The sequence below is a fragment of the Rhizophagus irregularis genome, chromosome 5, assembly GCF_026210795.1.
Source record: "Rhizophagus irregularis chromosome 5, complete sequence".
Classification (NCBI taxonomy): domain Eukaryota; kingdom Fungi; phylum Glomeromycota; class Glomeromycetes; order Glomerales; family Glomeraceae; genus Rhizophagus; species Rhizophagus irregularis.
Genome location: NC_089433.1, coordinates 2,107,801 through 2,121,987, shown reverse-complemented (window position 1 = coordinate 2,121,987; position 14,187 = coordinate 2,107,801). Strand labels below are relative to the sequence as shown.

Sequence of the window (14,187 nt, the reverse complement as noted above, 5' to 3'; positions counted from 1 at the left end):
CCATGGTTCAAATGTATTTGATGTTGAAGCTACTGTTGACAAAATATTAAGTAGTTAATATTTGAAATTCGATTTATTTTTTTTACGTGAAAATAATATGAATAATTACCATATAAACTAAAAATAAACTGAATAAAACTGAATATTGTTTATTTTGTCAGTTTATACTTTGCTGCGAATTAATTACAATTTTAGCATTACTAGCCTTTTTTTTGATATAGTGCTGTATTTTATTTTTACTGATTTATTGAATTATTATTTAGTGATCAAACTTGATTGGGTTTGATTGGATCCAATTATTATTTAAAAATTTTTTAGAGATCGAATTATTATTTATCAATCTTTTTTTTTAAAGATAAAAAAAAATTGTTTAAAAAAATTTTTATTTAGAAAAACAGAAATTCTACGCATTATTTAGAAATTCTATACAGTAGATACAGGTTTAACTAAAATTTTATTTATTTTTTTATTTTCTTTTTGGTTTCTTAAACCAAAATTTATTTTCTTTATTTCTTTTTCAGTTTTTTTAAACTGAATTTTTTTAATATTATTTTGGTTTTTACTTTTTTCCAGTTTTTAAGTAAACTGATTTTTTATTTATTTTTTTTATTAAAAATGTTTATAATATTTTTTAAAGATTCCAGTTTGTAGGAATTGATATGGTAAATATTTATAAAGAGTAAGTAAGTGAGTAGAATTATATAAGAATGATATTAACGTTCTTTACTTTTGTAGATTTTGAATTGAAACTTAACATTAAAGACATCTAAGTAGCGAATGTTTTTAAAAGAGAGGGGTGCAGGATTTGTAAAAATATTTATTAACATTTTTTAATTTCTTTTATAAGGTTCAGACTGGAACTTAAATATAAGTAAGTATCTCTAAAGGAGGGAGAAAGCGGAATTTATTTCTTTTATATATTAAGAACGTTCACTAATATTCTTTTACTTCTCTTTTTGTAAGTTTTAGATTAAAACTTAGAATTTGAAATGAATAAATGTTTCTAAAGAGGATGGAAGGAAGCAGATTTTGGTTTTTTATATAAGAACGTTTACTAATATTCTTTAACTTTTCATTTTGTAGATTTCAGAGTTTAACATTATCAGTTATAGTAGGAAGTAGGAACAGATTTTTAATTTTTAAATATAAATATTTTTTTGATAATAAAAAGCTATCAGCTATATAAATTTGTAAAATTTTCAAATTTTTCATAATACATTTTGTTAAAAGAATAAATGTAAATATCGCAGAGTGTGATAGTTTTATATACTGCTTTATAATAAATATATTGTATTACCATATGAAATTTATCATGCATCGCTCTCTCAAAAAATTATTATTAGGCGATGATTACTAATTAAATCGCTGATGTGATTATGTAATAAACTGATTTGATTTATTTACTCCTTGCGAAACTTTCCTTTTTACAAAACTTTTTTCTTTTTTACCTTTTTTTCCATGTAAACTCTCCTTTTTACTAAACTTTTTACCTTTTTTTTGTAAACCTTATTCTTTTCATGTAAGCATCTTTATTTCACGTAAGACTTTCACCTTTCTGTAACTTTCTCTTTAGTTATGGAATTATTACATCGTCATAACATACTTTTCGTGTCTGAAGACATTTCTAATACCCCTATTCTCACTGATGATGATATTTCCAATAATCCTGTTATTACTATTGGTAAAGATAAAGATGAAAATATTAATGATAAAATTCCTGATAACATCCAAGATCAACTAGATACTGATGAAACACGAGTGAAAATTGCTAGTGAGAATATCAGTTTTAATACAACTTTCCTTTCCTAGGGAAGAAGTGGAAGATTTTCTAAAAGACTATGGCCAACGTAATGGATTTGCAATAACTAAATATCGTATAGAAAAAAACAGATCTACGCAATTAATTACAAAAAGGACATTTGTATGTGAATTTAGTGGTAAATTTAAATCAAAAAAATCAGAATCTGCTTTGCAAGCAGGAAAACAGCGGAATACTAGAACCAAAAAATGTTAATGTCCTTAGCATATAAATTTTACTTTTCCAGAACGTGCTACTTGTATCACTGTTAGTTTATTCGCAAATCAACATAATCATGAATTAAGACCAGATGCTTTTGAATTTAATAGCAAATATAGAGAATTTACAAAAGAAATGATAGACAAAATTGAAATAATGACCAGATATGGCAATCTTTCAATTACTTTACAACGAAATCTTCTAAAAGCAAGATTTCCAAAAATGAATTGTTCAGATTCGGACTTGTCAAATGCTATACAAAAGTTCAAGTCACTTGATCGTAGTAATATGCATAATGATGCATCTGATCTTCTTATCAATCTTGTCCAAAAGAAGCAGGAGGATCCTTTGTTTGTTAAATTTGAACTTGATAATGATAATCAGCTTACCCATCTGTTTTGGATGACTCCTGAACAAGTAGTACTCTGAATTAAATATCATGACATTATCATCAATGATAATACGGCAAAAACAAATATATATAGTATGCCTTTAAGTGTATTTGTTGGTGTGGATAATAATGGACGTACAAGATTACTTGTACAAGCTGTTATTAGCGATGAAACATTTGAAACTTACCAATGGATATTACAATGTGTATTGCAAGCTACTGAAAAATAACCTCTAGTATTTTTTACTGATGCCGACCCAGCTATAGATGCTACTATACCTGTTCAATTTCCAAATAGTTATCATGCACATTGTATATACCATATTGGACAGAATTTACCAAAAAATTTGAAAGGCAAATTAGGACAACATTCAACCTATTAGTGAGAGTGAATGGGACCATTATAGTGACTTTATTAAAAACTTTTACAAATGTCGTAATAGTCTTTGTGAAGCTTTATTTATTGCATGATGGAATGATTTACTAGAAAAATTCCCATTAGCTAAAGATTATCTTTTTAGAGTACTAATGGCCATCAAAGAAATCATGGGCACGCTGTTACTTGCGAAAAATATTTACAGCTAATATTGAATCTACTTCACGAGTTGAAGGAATGAATGCAATTATTAAAAAAACAGTCAGAAGCAATTCAACCTTATGTCATCTTGTTGATAGTTTATCTGAAAGGCTTACTTCAGAACTTCAATGGAAGAGATTTTATGAATATCGATCTGCAACTACAAATTCAATTTTATTATCAACGGGAGATGATCTTTTTCCTTCAATAACTGAGATATTAGAAAAGTATTTAACAATAAATATAGCAACTACTATTAAAGAAGAAATGTTACAATGTTTATTATATCTTCAAGTAACCATAATTTCTTTTTCTGAAGTAGATTTTATTCAAGATCAAGTAAGTAATTTTTAGAGTTAGGAGTTGGAATTAAAAAGTTAGAATTTAGATTAGGATTAGGATTAGGATTAGGGTTAGGATTAGGATTAGGATTAGATAGGATTAGGATTAGGGTTTGGATTATGGTGAATGTTAAGGTTTTATTTGTTATAGTTCATAATGCATTAATCATATTTCTTTTTTTTTTTTAGAAAATGGAAGAACATGTCGGGTTTATTGAAGATAACTATAATGTACAGATGATTAAATTACAATCAATTATTGATGAGATTGGTAAAGAGGATATTAAGGAGATCTGGAAAATTTGTGATATCTGACCTGAAAAGAGACGTTTTTTCATTACATTGCAATTTCTAATGAAATCTCTTTTTTATGTTCATGTTTAACTACAATTTCAAAGGGGGTTATTTGCTGTCATTATTTTCACATAATGATGTCTTCAAAAATTGCAGGTTTTCATATTTTAATGATCCCAGAAAGATGGTATCAAGATGCTTATCAAGGAATGGACTTATCTCAAGAAAATAATTTAGTGTTCGCATATGAAAAAGAAACTATTAATAATACTGATTCAGATAATATTCTTCTATTACGCAAAGAAATCACTATTCCAAAATGTGCTTCAATTTTAAAGAAAGCTATTGATAAAAAGACAAAATATGGGAGGTTATGGGGAATGGCTCGGGAAGCTACTTTACTTGCTTTGGAATCTAATGACAATGAAATGGAAGTTCTATTAAAAGAATATATTAATAAGAGAAAAAGACAAAGAGGATTAAATTTGATAAATAATGATGATAACATTCAAGAAGAGCAATCAGATAATAATACACCAATTAATAATGAAGAATATGAACATCATGAACTTAAAAACATTCAAAATCTATTAAAAATAAAAACAAAAGGTCGGCCTCTAACAAAACAGTTCAAAAGTAGTGTTAAAATTGAAAAAAGTGATCGTAATGCAAATGGTGGATCTTCAAGCTGAAATACTTATAAATGTCGTATATGTGGTCAGGCTGGTCATAATGCAGCATATCATAAAAATAACAAACTTAAGGAACGTGTAAGCAATTAATTATCTTGTATAATAAAATCTTTAATAATATGTATAAATTTTAATAATTTTAATAAAGTGATATTTTATTGCATCACCGGAATATATTTTTTTATAAGATGATATTTATTGGTTTCGCACCCATAAAGTGATGTTTAAAGAAATCACGGGGGGCGGAATATAAATTTTCTCTTGTTAAAATACAATATATCTGTTAAAATATAATACATCTATCATAATGCAATACGTCTGTTATAATACATATGTCCATCAAATTACATTACGCCTATAAAAATAATTACAGTTACGTTAATTCAGTTTCAGCATCTATGCCATAATATTTTAGCATTCTAAGTTTTAATTCGTAGAGAAGTATAATCACTTAAAAAAATGTGCAGTTATTATTAGTATTCCAAATAGATCAGGTCAGGTCGAGTCAGGTAACCTGTCTTACCCGACCTAACCCATTAACCTGTTTAACCTGTGTATCAAAAATGATTAAAAAAATAAAAAAACCAAGGTTTTTAATTGAAAATATCAAACCCGATGTTTTTAGTTAAAGAAAAGTTTTTTTTTTAATGAAAAATGTTAAATCTGACGTTTTTTAGTTAAAAAAAAAACAAAATACGCTAAACTTGATGTTTTTCTGTTAAAAAAGTAATATTTCAGCATTTTTTTAATATTTATTATATGAAAAAATACTGAAACGTTTTTTCTTAATAATTAATACAAAAAAAATATTTTGGACATTTTTTTTTATAATTTTACATAAAAAAATGCCATTTTCGGTATTTTTTTTTAATAATTTTATATGAAAAAATACCGAAACATTTTTTCTTAACAACTAATACAAAAAAAAACGTTTTTGGCATTTTTTTTAATATAATTTACATGAAAAAATGCCAAAATGTTTTTTCTTAATAATTAATATAAAAAAAAACATTTTGGCATTTTTTTTTTAAATTTTATATGAAAAAACGTCAAAACATTTTTCTTAATAATAATGCAAAAAAAACGTTTTAGTGTTTTTTTTAATAATTTTATATGAAAAAATGCCAAAACGATTTTCTTAATAGTAATGCAAAAAAAAACGTTTTGGCATTTTTTTTAATAATTTTATATGAAAAATGCCAAAATGTTTTTTCTATAATAATTAATACAAAAAAAACGTTTCGGTATTTTTTTCTAGTAATTTTATATGAAAAAATGCTAAAACGTTTTTTTTATAATATAATTAATACAAAAAAAAACATTTTGGCATTTTTTTATATGAAAAAATGCTGAAACATTTTTTCTTAATAGTAATGCAATAAAAAAATGTTTTCAGCATTTTTGTTACATATTTGATCCATCTGACTAGAAATATTATGTCAGGTCAAACAGGTTAACAGGTTGGGTCAAACTGTGATCTGACTTGAGGTCAAGTCATGAATTTGATAACCTGACCCAAAATTTTCAGGTCAACCTGACGGGTCATCTGAATTGACCTAACCCATTCAGAACACTAGTTATTATTCTAAATGCATAGTATTCAGAATGTCAAAATTAGGTAAATGAAATTTTGGTTATACAATAATTTTTATAACTATATATATCATGCCAAATTTCTTACCAAATAATTAAAATAGTGCAGCTTATAAGGAGCTGAAAGACGTTTTGCTAAAGTAGAACTACTTTAAAAAATGGTATATATTTAGGAGATGAAAGCATAGATATAAGGTATATAAGGAATTTGATCATTACTCACATCTATATTGCAAAAGGTGTAAGAAGGTTGCAGAAGGAATTTATAAGCAATGTAAATATTTCAAGTAATTTGATCAATAAAGCAATGATGCAAATTTACCAAACATTTATAATTTTTTCATATGAAGTGAGTATTTAATATCAAGCTAACCATAAATATATTAGTAGCTGCGTAATAAAAATCATTAGTGAAGATTTTTCGTGATAAAATTTCAAAATTTTTTTTACTAATAAATTTAATACTGCTAAAAATTACTTTTGTGAAAATTTTATTTCTTGTGATCTGACAAATTTTTATTACTTTTAACCTTATTGAATATAATTCTTTGAACGTGTTTTTATTTAATTAGAAAAGCAAATTTTAGTTATATTTAATATTTGCAAATTTATTTTTTACGCCAAACTAAGAAAGTATTTAAGATATTTTGTGCATTCTTTCTAAAGAATTATTTCTTTTATTAGAATTTCTTATTTCTTTCTGAATATGATGAAGTTCATCTTGAGTTACTTTTTCAATTCTATTGTTAATACCAGAAATTTGGATTCGTACTTGTTAAAGTTCTATACCCATATTCAGGTGTATTTTAATATTATAGCAATTAAATAAACCTTTGAGTTGTTGTTAGTGGATTACAAATTTACAATGCTGTAAATTTGACATTTTATAAATTCATAAACTAATGAAAATTTTCATGGTTCTTGTCCATCTGAATTTGCAAAGTTATTAAACTGGTCAAAGAAATTTTGATTGAACAATGCTTCAAGTAAACTGAAAGTATTTTGATTTTAGTCCATTATATTTTGCTACAAATATTTATATATAATGATTCTTACAAAGTAAGAGAATATGATTTGGAATAAGAATAAAATACTTGTAAAAATGCACTAGCATATTCTAATCCATAATTACCTTCTAGACTGCAAATGCTTAATGGCAAATGAATCCAAACACCCATCCATTTTATAAATCCATCTAATGCCTTTTTAACTCCAGTTTGTAAAGATTTACATAAATTATTAAAATCATCTGAAGACATGAAGTTTTCTGTCTCATGCATATAATTCTTTACCAAAAAGATCAAAGATGTTTTCTACATTATTTTGAAGTTCTTCTATTCACATTAGTGTCATATTATCAGGCATTTCATGTGCCTAATTGCCAAAAGAAAGACATTCCAATCCATCTGAACTATAAATTCAAGGTACTGGATCATAATTAGTTAAAAACTGATAAATAGGTTCATAAAATACTTCTTCAAATTTGACAAGACATTTTATTTGTAAATTTAATTGTATATCATCTAATTATTCTTCAAATATTTTCCATTTTTGAAGATAACTTTTAGGAACATTGCTTGTCATATTCAATTTTTCTAAAAAATATTGAACAAATTGCTTATGAATTTTATGTTGCTCAAGAAAACTTATTTGTTCCGATTGTAAAATTAGTAGGAATAAACCGGCTATAAATATTATGAATTGGAATTATACTATCACGAGACATTTCATAAAATTCATTAAGTTTCCAGAGTTCAATATTAACACTGCGGTCATCGTCCTGTTCAGCTCGGCAGTAAAATCTAATTCGATGATCATTAACCGGTAGGTACTATTTGACGTAAGCAAGTTTGTGCGTTCTTTCACCAATAGTTGGAAGTCGCAATACATGCTCGAAATAAAATTGCACCATTCCTGGGTATAATTCTATCGATTCGTTATCTTGGGTAAATTTTGCTAAAATATAAGAATTTTTCTTATATCGAGGTCGCGCTCCAAAAATTTCAGCTGCCACTCGAATTCTTCCGCATTGATTAATTATTGGTTGAACAACTACATACGAATCATTCTGTAAACCTCGACTGATCAGATTTGACATGGAGCCGAATTCAACATCCATCTTTTCACCATAAACTTCATTATAATAAGTAATCAACTGTTCATACAAATTGTCGGGTAAATCAACACGGTTTTTAATTGGACTTAATAAATTGCCCGGATAAATTTCACTGCCAGTGATCGTATCTTCTAATTCGCTGCAGAAAATCCGTTTGAACTGCACCAATTTTTATGATCTGAGGTCATCATATGCCGCTAATGAACCAGTTGTTTGCCGAGGTTCAATTAACTTAAGACCATTAACAAGCTTCTGGTTGCCCGATTGAATAGATATAAGATCATTGATTCTGCAATTCTGCACAATAATTCTTAGCAATTCCGGTTCAATATATCGTTTTGAATTGGGATAGGAACCTAAAGGGCAAATTTATGATATATTAATTAAAATCCGAGACATTCATTGTTAAAATATTTACCTAAGATCCCATTCATTTGTTCAAACGAATAACACCAAAAAGAGTATATTGGACCATAGTCACGACAGCATTCGGCTATATGCAAAGAAAGGTGTATATTTGGTGTAATTAAATTTTCACCATAATGTTTTTCAATGAGTTGACCAATTTTGAGCAATCTGTTATGGGCCTCATTTATTTCATTGGTATTAATGATTCGGCAAACCAACAAGGAACAGGTTCTTACGAAATTTCCTAAAATTTCACGATCATTCACTGATAGCAAATCCCACATTATTGGTGTTGAATACACCAAAATGAAGGTTTTCCACTGATCAGCAGTGAATCCAGAAAAACCTTCCCCTGTCGATATTTTATTTGGAATTCGACCCATGTCGGCTGGCAGTTTAATAGCTTCCGCTCGTTTTTCCATAATTTTAAGATCGTCCTTAGATATTTTTCCTCCATCAATCCATAAACGTTTTACAATCCAGCTGGCAATTCCGAGAAATAAATTATGCATTGGGTCTACGACGCAATGTCTGATTGGATTGAAGTAGGGTAATCTTAACAATTCTGTCCACCCAACAAGATTATTTGAAACATGCTGATTTCTTTCATCTTTTGTTTTGCAATTACGCCATGCAATAGCATTTTGTCGGAAATCTTCTAAATCCCTTGGTTTAAACCAATCAGTCATATCATCGAAATTACCAAAATTACCATTGTTAGCTCGTTTGTAGCACCGATGACAAGCTGCCAACGCTGATATATGGCCGCATAATTTTCTTGCAGCAGGAATATCGCTACTGCAACAGATAATTGCCATTCGTACTGTTTTGCCAGTTGGATTATTCGGCGTTTTTATAATAACTCCTGTCCAAAATTCGAGTAATTCCATAACAATTGGCGATAAAAAATGATTTATGTTATCTGCATGTACTTCGTGCAGTCCTGGAAGTAGTCCTAGGATTAGCATATTCTCCTGTCTAAATCGGATTTCACGAGGAAGATTGCATATTACCCCATAAATCACACCCGTGCTATATATTGTTTGATCGAAAGGTTGAAACCAATCGAGGTTAATCATTATTCCTAGATTGGAATCAGCGAGTTCGGGCGTAAAAAATAAGGTATCATCTGACTTGAATGTTTTCCAAACCTCTCCATCATAAATGTCTGCTAATATATCTCCGTTAACATGCTGATTTGCCCATTTTGCTAAATTTTGTTCGAAATTAGGACGTTGATACATAGTAAAAATTTGTGTTTTTAAATCTGGCATAGAGAATACTATGCGAGGACGCTTTATATAACCATTATTTACTGGAATGTTCTTTAGCAATTCCTCTCCGCAAACCTCCCTATACTTTTTCATCGGATGTTTAGGAAACTCAACTCGACTACACTTGAGTCCTGGTAACGCTTCCGTTACTTGTTCATTTTGTCCTAAAATTTCCCCAATTTTATACAGATTGTTACATTTCGGGCACACAGCATATGTTTTTGTTGCCTTGTCAATGCGTAGCAATTTCTTTGCAGAATAGGATGAGGATGGGAAATTAGCAAATCTTTTTGGATCAGCATCTTTCAATACTTGGCTAAAGAATCCAATCAAGGAAGATATGGAAACTTCGGAATGACGGAATCTTGATTGATACTTAAATATCCATATAAGTATCCAAGATTCAGAAAATTCTACATCTGAATCAGCACACATGAAATCTTCATCATCGCCAAAATCCTCTAATTCAGGAGCAGCGAATCATTCATCATCAGAAGTTTCATCATTCAAGTCTTCACTTTGGTCGTCATCAATCGGTGAGCTGAAGCCAGTATCTTCGTTATCAAGTTCATCAATCAATACATCATTAACAGCCGATTCCACTGCTTTAAATTTCTCTTTTCTTTCTCGTTTAGTCGGGATGTGAATTGGTTCTTGCGATTCAGATGTTGATGAACTTGATGAACCCGATGAACTTGAGGATGCGTTTGAAGTTTCATCATCATTATTGTCTATTTGAACTCGCTTTGATACTGATTTACTGACCTTTGTAGATCTTGATGAACGATTCATCTGCTCATATTCAGCCTCGTGTTTTACTTTTGTTCTTGGATCAACTAATTTTCCGTTAAATTCATCACAATGACACGAGACTTTTTTTCTGGGTTTGATTGCAGGTTTTGGTGGCATATTATTATCAATTGCAATATATCAGATTATAACTTATTATTCAAGATAGAATCGGTACACGTTATATCGGAATTGACTCAATAATTTTTCTTAATACTGAAAGTTCACTGTTACGTTAATCAATCGGTATAAAATTCATATTAATTAAGTAAATTTAGTATAGTATTAGATTAATTATTCCGATTTATTCAAAATTAAGCAAAATTCAGTATAGTATTGGATTATATCATTCGATTTGTTTGGAAAATTAAGCAAAATTCAGTATAGTATTGGATTATATCACTCGATTTGTTTGGAAAATTAAGCAAAATTTAGTATAGTATTGGATTATATCACTCGATTTGTTTGGAAAATTAAGCAAAATTCAGTATAGTATTGGATTAATTATTCCATTTTTTTTGAAATTGGCAAAGTTTAGTATAATATTAGATTATATCACTCGATTTGTTTGGAAAATAGTTTAATTGTATAAGTTAAATAGTTTAATAGTATAAGTTAGCTTAATAGTATATCCGGAGTAATTAAATTGATCAAAATAAAAACTGATCAAAAAAATAGACATAAAAAGGCCATTTTTTCTTAAAAAAAAAATTCTCCCTTTTTCTCGTTTGTTAATTTTTGGTACAATAATAATTCTTTTACAATAATCTTTTATTATGGAACAAAGTCATAAAAGTGATAGGTCAGGTAGAAGCCATACCAGATCACATACTAAAAGTCGTTGAACTAGCAGAAGCCGAACCAAATCACATCATCGAACTGGCAGAAGCCGTACCAGATCACATACTAAAAGTCATCGAACCAGCAGAAGCTGAACCAGATCACATCATCGAACTGGCAGAAGCCGTACCAGATCAAATACCAAAAGTCGCACTCAAAGTCATACCAATGAAAGGGAGAATGGTCCATTCCATTTGGTTTTGCCCCCTGAATTGGAGCATGCCTACGAAATTGGTAAGCTTCATTCCAATCGGTTACATTCTGTACTGTGTAACATATTTATGTATAATGACGAAACCTCAACAATTATATCATCTATTTGTTAACGATATGAAACTATTTAACGCTTTTTCGTCTGTTTGTTAACGATTATCTGAGTATTTAACGAAACCTCAACAATTTTATCATCTATTTGTTAACGATATGAAACTATTTAACGCTTTTTCGTCTGTTTGTTAACGATTATCTGAGTATTTAACGAAACCTTAACAATTTTATCGTCTATTCGTTAACGATATGAAACTATTTAACGAACTAACTATTTACCAATTTTTCATTTAAGAAAAAAATTCAAAAATTTCTACTAGTGAAAGCAATCGGTTGACATATTTGCTAGAATGTTTGAGGAAATATGATGAAGATAATCAAACTAAGATGTCAGAATTGAGTGCCACACTCCAGGATACATCGTCATCATCCATTAAAGCTTCCAACATACCTACCGAAATTGTTTCTTCTGATAGTAATGAGAGCGGTAAAGAGCAAACATCAAAGATATCAGAATCGAGCGCCAAACTCCAGGATACATCATTATCATCCATTATAGCTTCAAACAAACCCACTGAAATTGTTTCTTCTGATAGTAATGAGAGCGGTAAAAAAGAGCAAACATCAAAGATATCAAATTAAATACTAAACTCCAGGATACATCATCATTATTTGTTAAAGCTTCCAACAAACCCACCGGATTTGTTTCTTCTGATGATGAGAGCGGTAAAGAGCAAACATCAAAGGTACCAGAATCGAGTGCTAAACTCCAGGATACATCATCATCATTATTTATTAAAGATTTTAGGAAAAAACCCACCGGATTTGTTTCTTCTGATGATGAGAGCGGTAAAGAGCAAACATCAAAGGTACCAGAATCGAGCGCCAAACTCCAGGATACATCATCATCATTATTTATTAAAGATTTTAGGAAAAAACCCACCGGATTTGTTTCTTCTGATGATGAAAGCGGTAAAAAAAATCATCAACCAAGTAAAAAGAAATCCAAGATGCCCGAGAAGTCTAAGAAATCATCTTCCATTAAAGCTTCTAACAAATCTACTGAGGTCGTTTCTTCCGATGATGAAAGCCACCAACCAAAAAAAAATAGCAAGAATAGCAAAAAGAAATCCAAATCTAAGAAGTCCAGAAGCAAAGAAAACGAAAACAATCAACTTCTCGATCAGATTCTCGGTCAAATTCAAGTTCAGAGAGAACTAGCGGATTGGAAACTGATTCTAGTCCAGCTGCTCCCAGGAAAGTAACTTATCACAGTTTAACAGAATTACCAAAAGATACGAAAGATAACTTGCGTGTAAGTAATTATTTAATTTCGAATTTATTTAAATGCATGAAACTAACACAAATAAATATTTAGCGAGAAGTAAAATGGAATATCAAACGAATGCCTACAGGCAGTCAACTCGACATCAATAAAACTTTCGAGTCGCAGAAGGATCTGGTAACGAAAATAATCATTCCCGCTCTATTCAAAGTGTTAGATACCAACGCGTATCTGGTTAGCGAAGGCGTGCTATACGAAATGATTCATCAGCGCCACCACCATCAGAGAGAAGATTTATTAAAAAAAGAGAAATCTGAATCTGAGCGAACTGAAGAAACCAAAAGAAAACATGGCAATTTACGCTGAAGCGAGGTAATATTATATTAATTGAGTTTATTTATGAAACATTAGCTAATTAGCCATTAAAATTGAGAGAATAGAAACGAATAAGACGAACGAACATGGTCAGACATTTACAACTATTAGACAATCCAATTGTCTCAAAGTTAAAGAAATCGGAACTCAATCCAATCATGTTAGAAAATGCGTATCATAGTCCGGAGGAGTCTGAAGTTAATTCGGACAATGATTCAAATGAAAATCGTATTGTAATACGAGATATCAAGTGGAGAAGCGATTGCGTAAGTAAATAATTTTCGCAAATTGTACATTATATTAGCTACTTTAGTAATCCGATTGTATTTTTTAGTTGTGAATGTTTTTAAGAGACTATTTGGACGTATTATTTTATCAGCAAACAGTTGATAAAAGAAGACGAAAACGAGTTTTCGATAATTCTCAGTATGCTCCGGGAGAGGAAACTGCTCCATTAAACGCATCTCGATGGACGAGATCTGGATACAAAGGATCGATGTTATCGATTATAACCGGGGAGTTAAAGAAATATAGAGAAAATGATGATGATGATGATATTGGACACCATTCAAGAAAGAAACTAAAATCGGTTGAAGGGATCCATAATGTCAAATAAAATTCTTATTAAAATTCTTATATAAAATTTAATTAACTATCATAATATATTAGTCATATAGAATATTTTAGACTAGTAGTATTAATATTACATTCTGCTAATTTTACATCTAAATATATAATAAATTGAAATTAATTAATTGTGTGTAATATAAATCTGATATAATAAATTGATAAATTAAGTAGCAATTTGGAATCAATCGAAAGCATGTATTGATTCTATATTTTACAATCGGACATAGCCTATTGATTACTTTTTAATAAATTATGTGTATATATTGATACAATTAACCAAAATGACATCAATCGGTAA

General features: G+C 29.2%; 6 protein-coding genes across 6 annotated transcripts; 4 read left to right on the top strand and 2 right to left on the bottom strand.

The window, feature by feature from the left end:
• Positions 1-1,575: 1,575 nt before the first annotated feature.
• Positions 1,576-1,809, top strand: OCT59_024979 (uncharacterized protein; the record flags this gene model as incomplete). The annotated part of the gene is made up of 1 exon (XM_025324332.2): positions 1,576-1,809. The coding sequence occupies one exon, from the start codon at positions 1,576-1,578 to the stop codon at positions 1,807-1,809; it is 234 nt and encodes a 77-aa protein (XP_025186627.2).
• Positions 1,810-4,000: 2,191 nt separating this feature from the next.
• Positions 4,001-4,312, top strand: OCT59_024978 (uncharacterized protein; the record flags this gene model as incomplete). Its single annotated transcript, XM_025324331.2, has 1 exon — positions 4,001-4,312. One exon carries the CDS (start codon positions 4,001-4,003, stop codon positions 4,310-4,312), a length of 312 nt encoding a protein of 103 aa, XP_025186626.2.
• A 2,505-nt stretch (positions 4,313-6,817) lies between these two features.
• Positions 6,818-7,185, bottom strand: OCT59_024977 (uncharacterized protein; the record flags this gene model as incomplete). Its single annotated transcript, XM_025324330.2, has 2 exons — positions 6,818-6,896; positions 6,962-7,185. 2 exons carry the CDS (start codon positions 7,183-7,185, stop codon positions 6,818-6,820), a joined length of 303 nt encoding a protein of 100 aa, XP_025186625.2.
• Positions 7,186-9,507: 2,322 nt separating this feature from the next.
• On the bottom strand, positions 9,508-10,612 carry OCT59_024976 (uncharacterized protein; the record flags this gene model as incomplete). The annotated part of the gene is made up of 3 exons (XM_066135383.1): positions 9,508-9,513; positions 9,581-10,164; positions 10,222-10,612. The coding sequence occupies 3 exons, from the start codon at positions 10,610-10,612 to the stop codon at positions 9,508-9,510; spliced, it is 981 nt and encodes a 326-aa protein (XP_065991792.1).
• A 1,374-nt stretch (positions 10,613-11,986) lies between these two features.
• OCT59_024975 (uncharacterized protein) lies at positions 11,987-13,250 on the top strand (the record flags this gene model as incomplete). The annotated part of the gene is made up of 4 exons (XM_066135374.1): positions 11,987-12,206; positions 12,281-12,666; positions 12,750-12,914; positions 12,978-13,250. The coding sequence occupies 4 exons, from the start codon at positions 11,987-11,989 to the stop codon at positions 13,248-13,250; spliced, it is 1,044 nt and encodes a 347-aa protein (XP_065991791.1).
• A 95-nt stretch (positions 13,251-13,345) lies between these two features.
• OCT59_024974 (uncharacterized protein) lies at positions 13,346-13,875 on the top strand (the record flags this gene model as incomplete). The annotated part of the gene is made up of 2 exons (XM_066135365.1): positions 13,346-13,525; positions 13,639-13,875. The coding sequence occupies 2 exons, from the start codon at positions 13,346-13,348 to the stop codon at positions 13,873-13,875; spliced, it is 417 nt and encodes a 138-aa protein (XP_065991790.1).
• Positions 13,876-14,187: the final 312 nt, after the last annotated feature.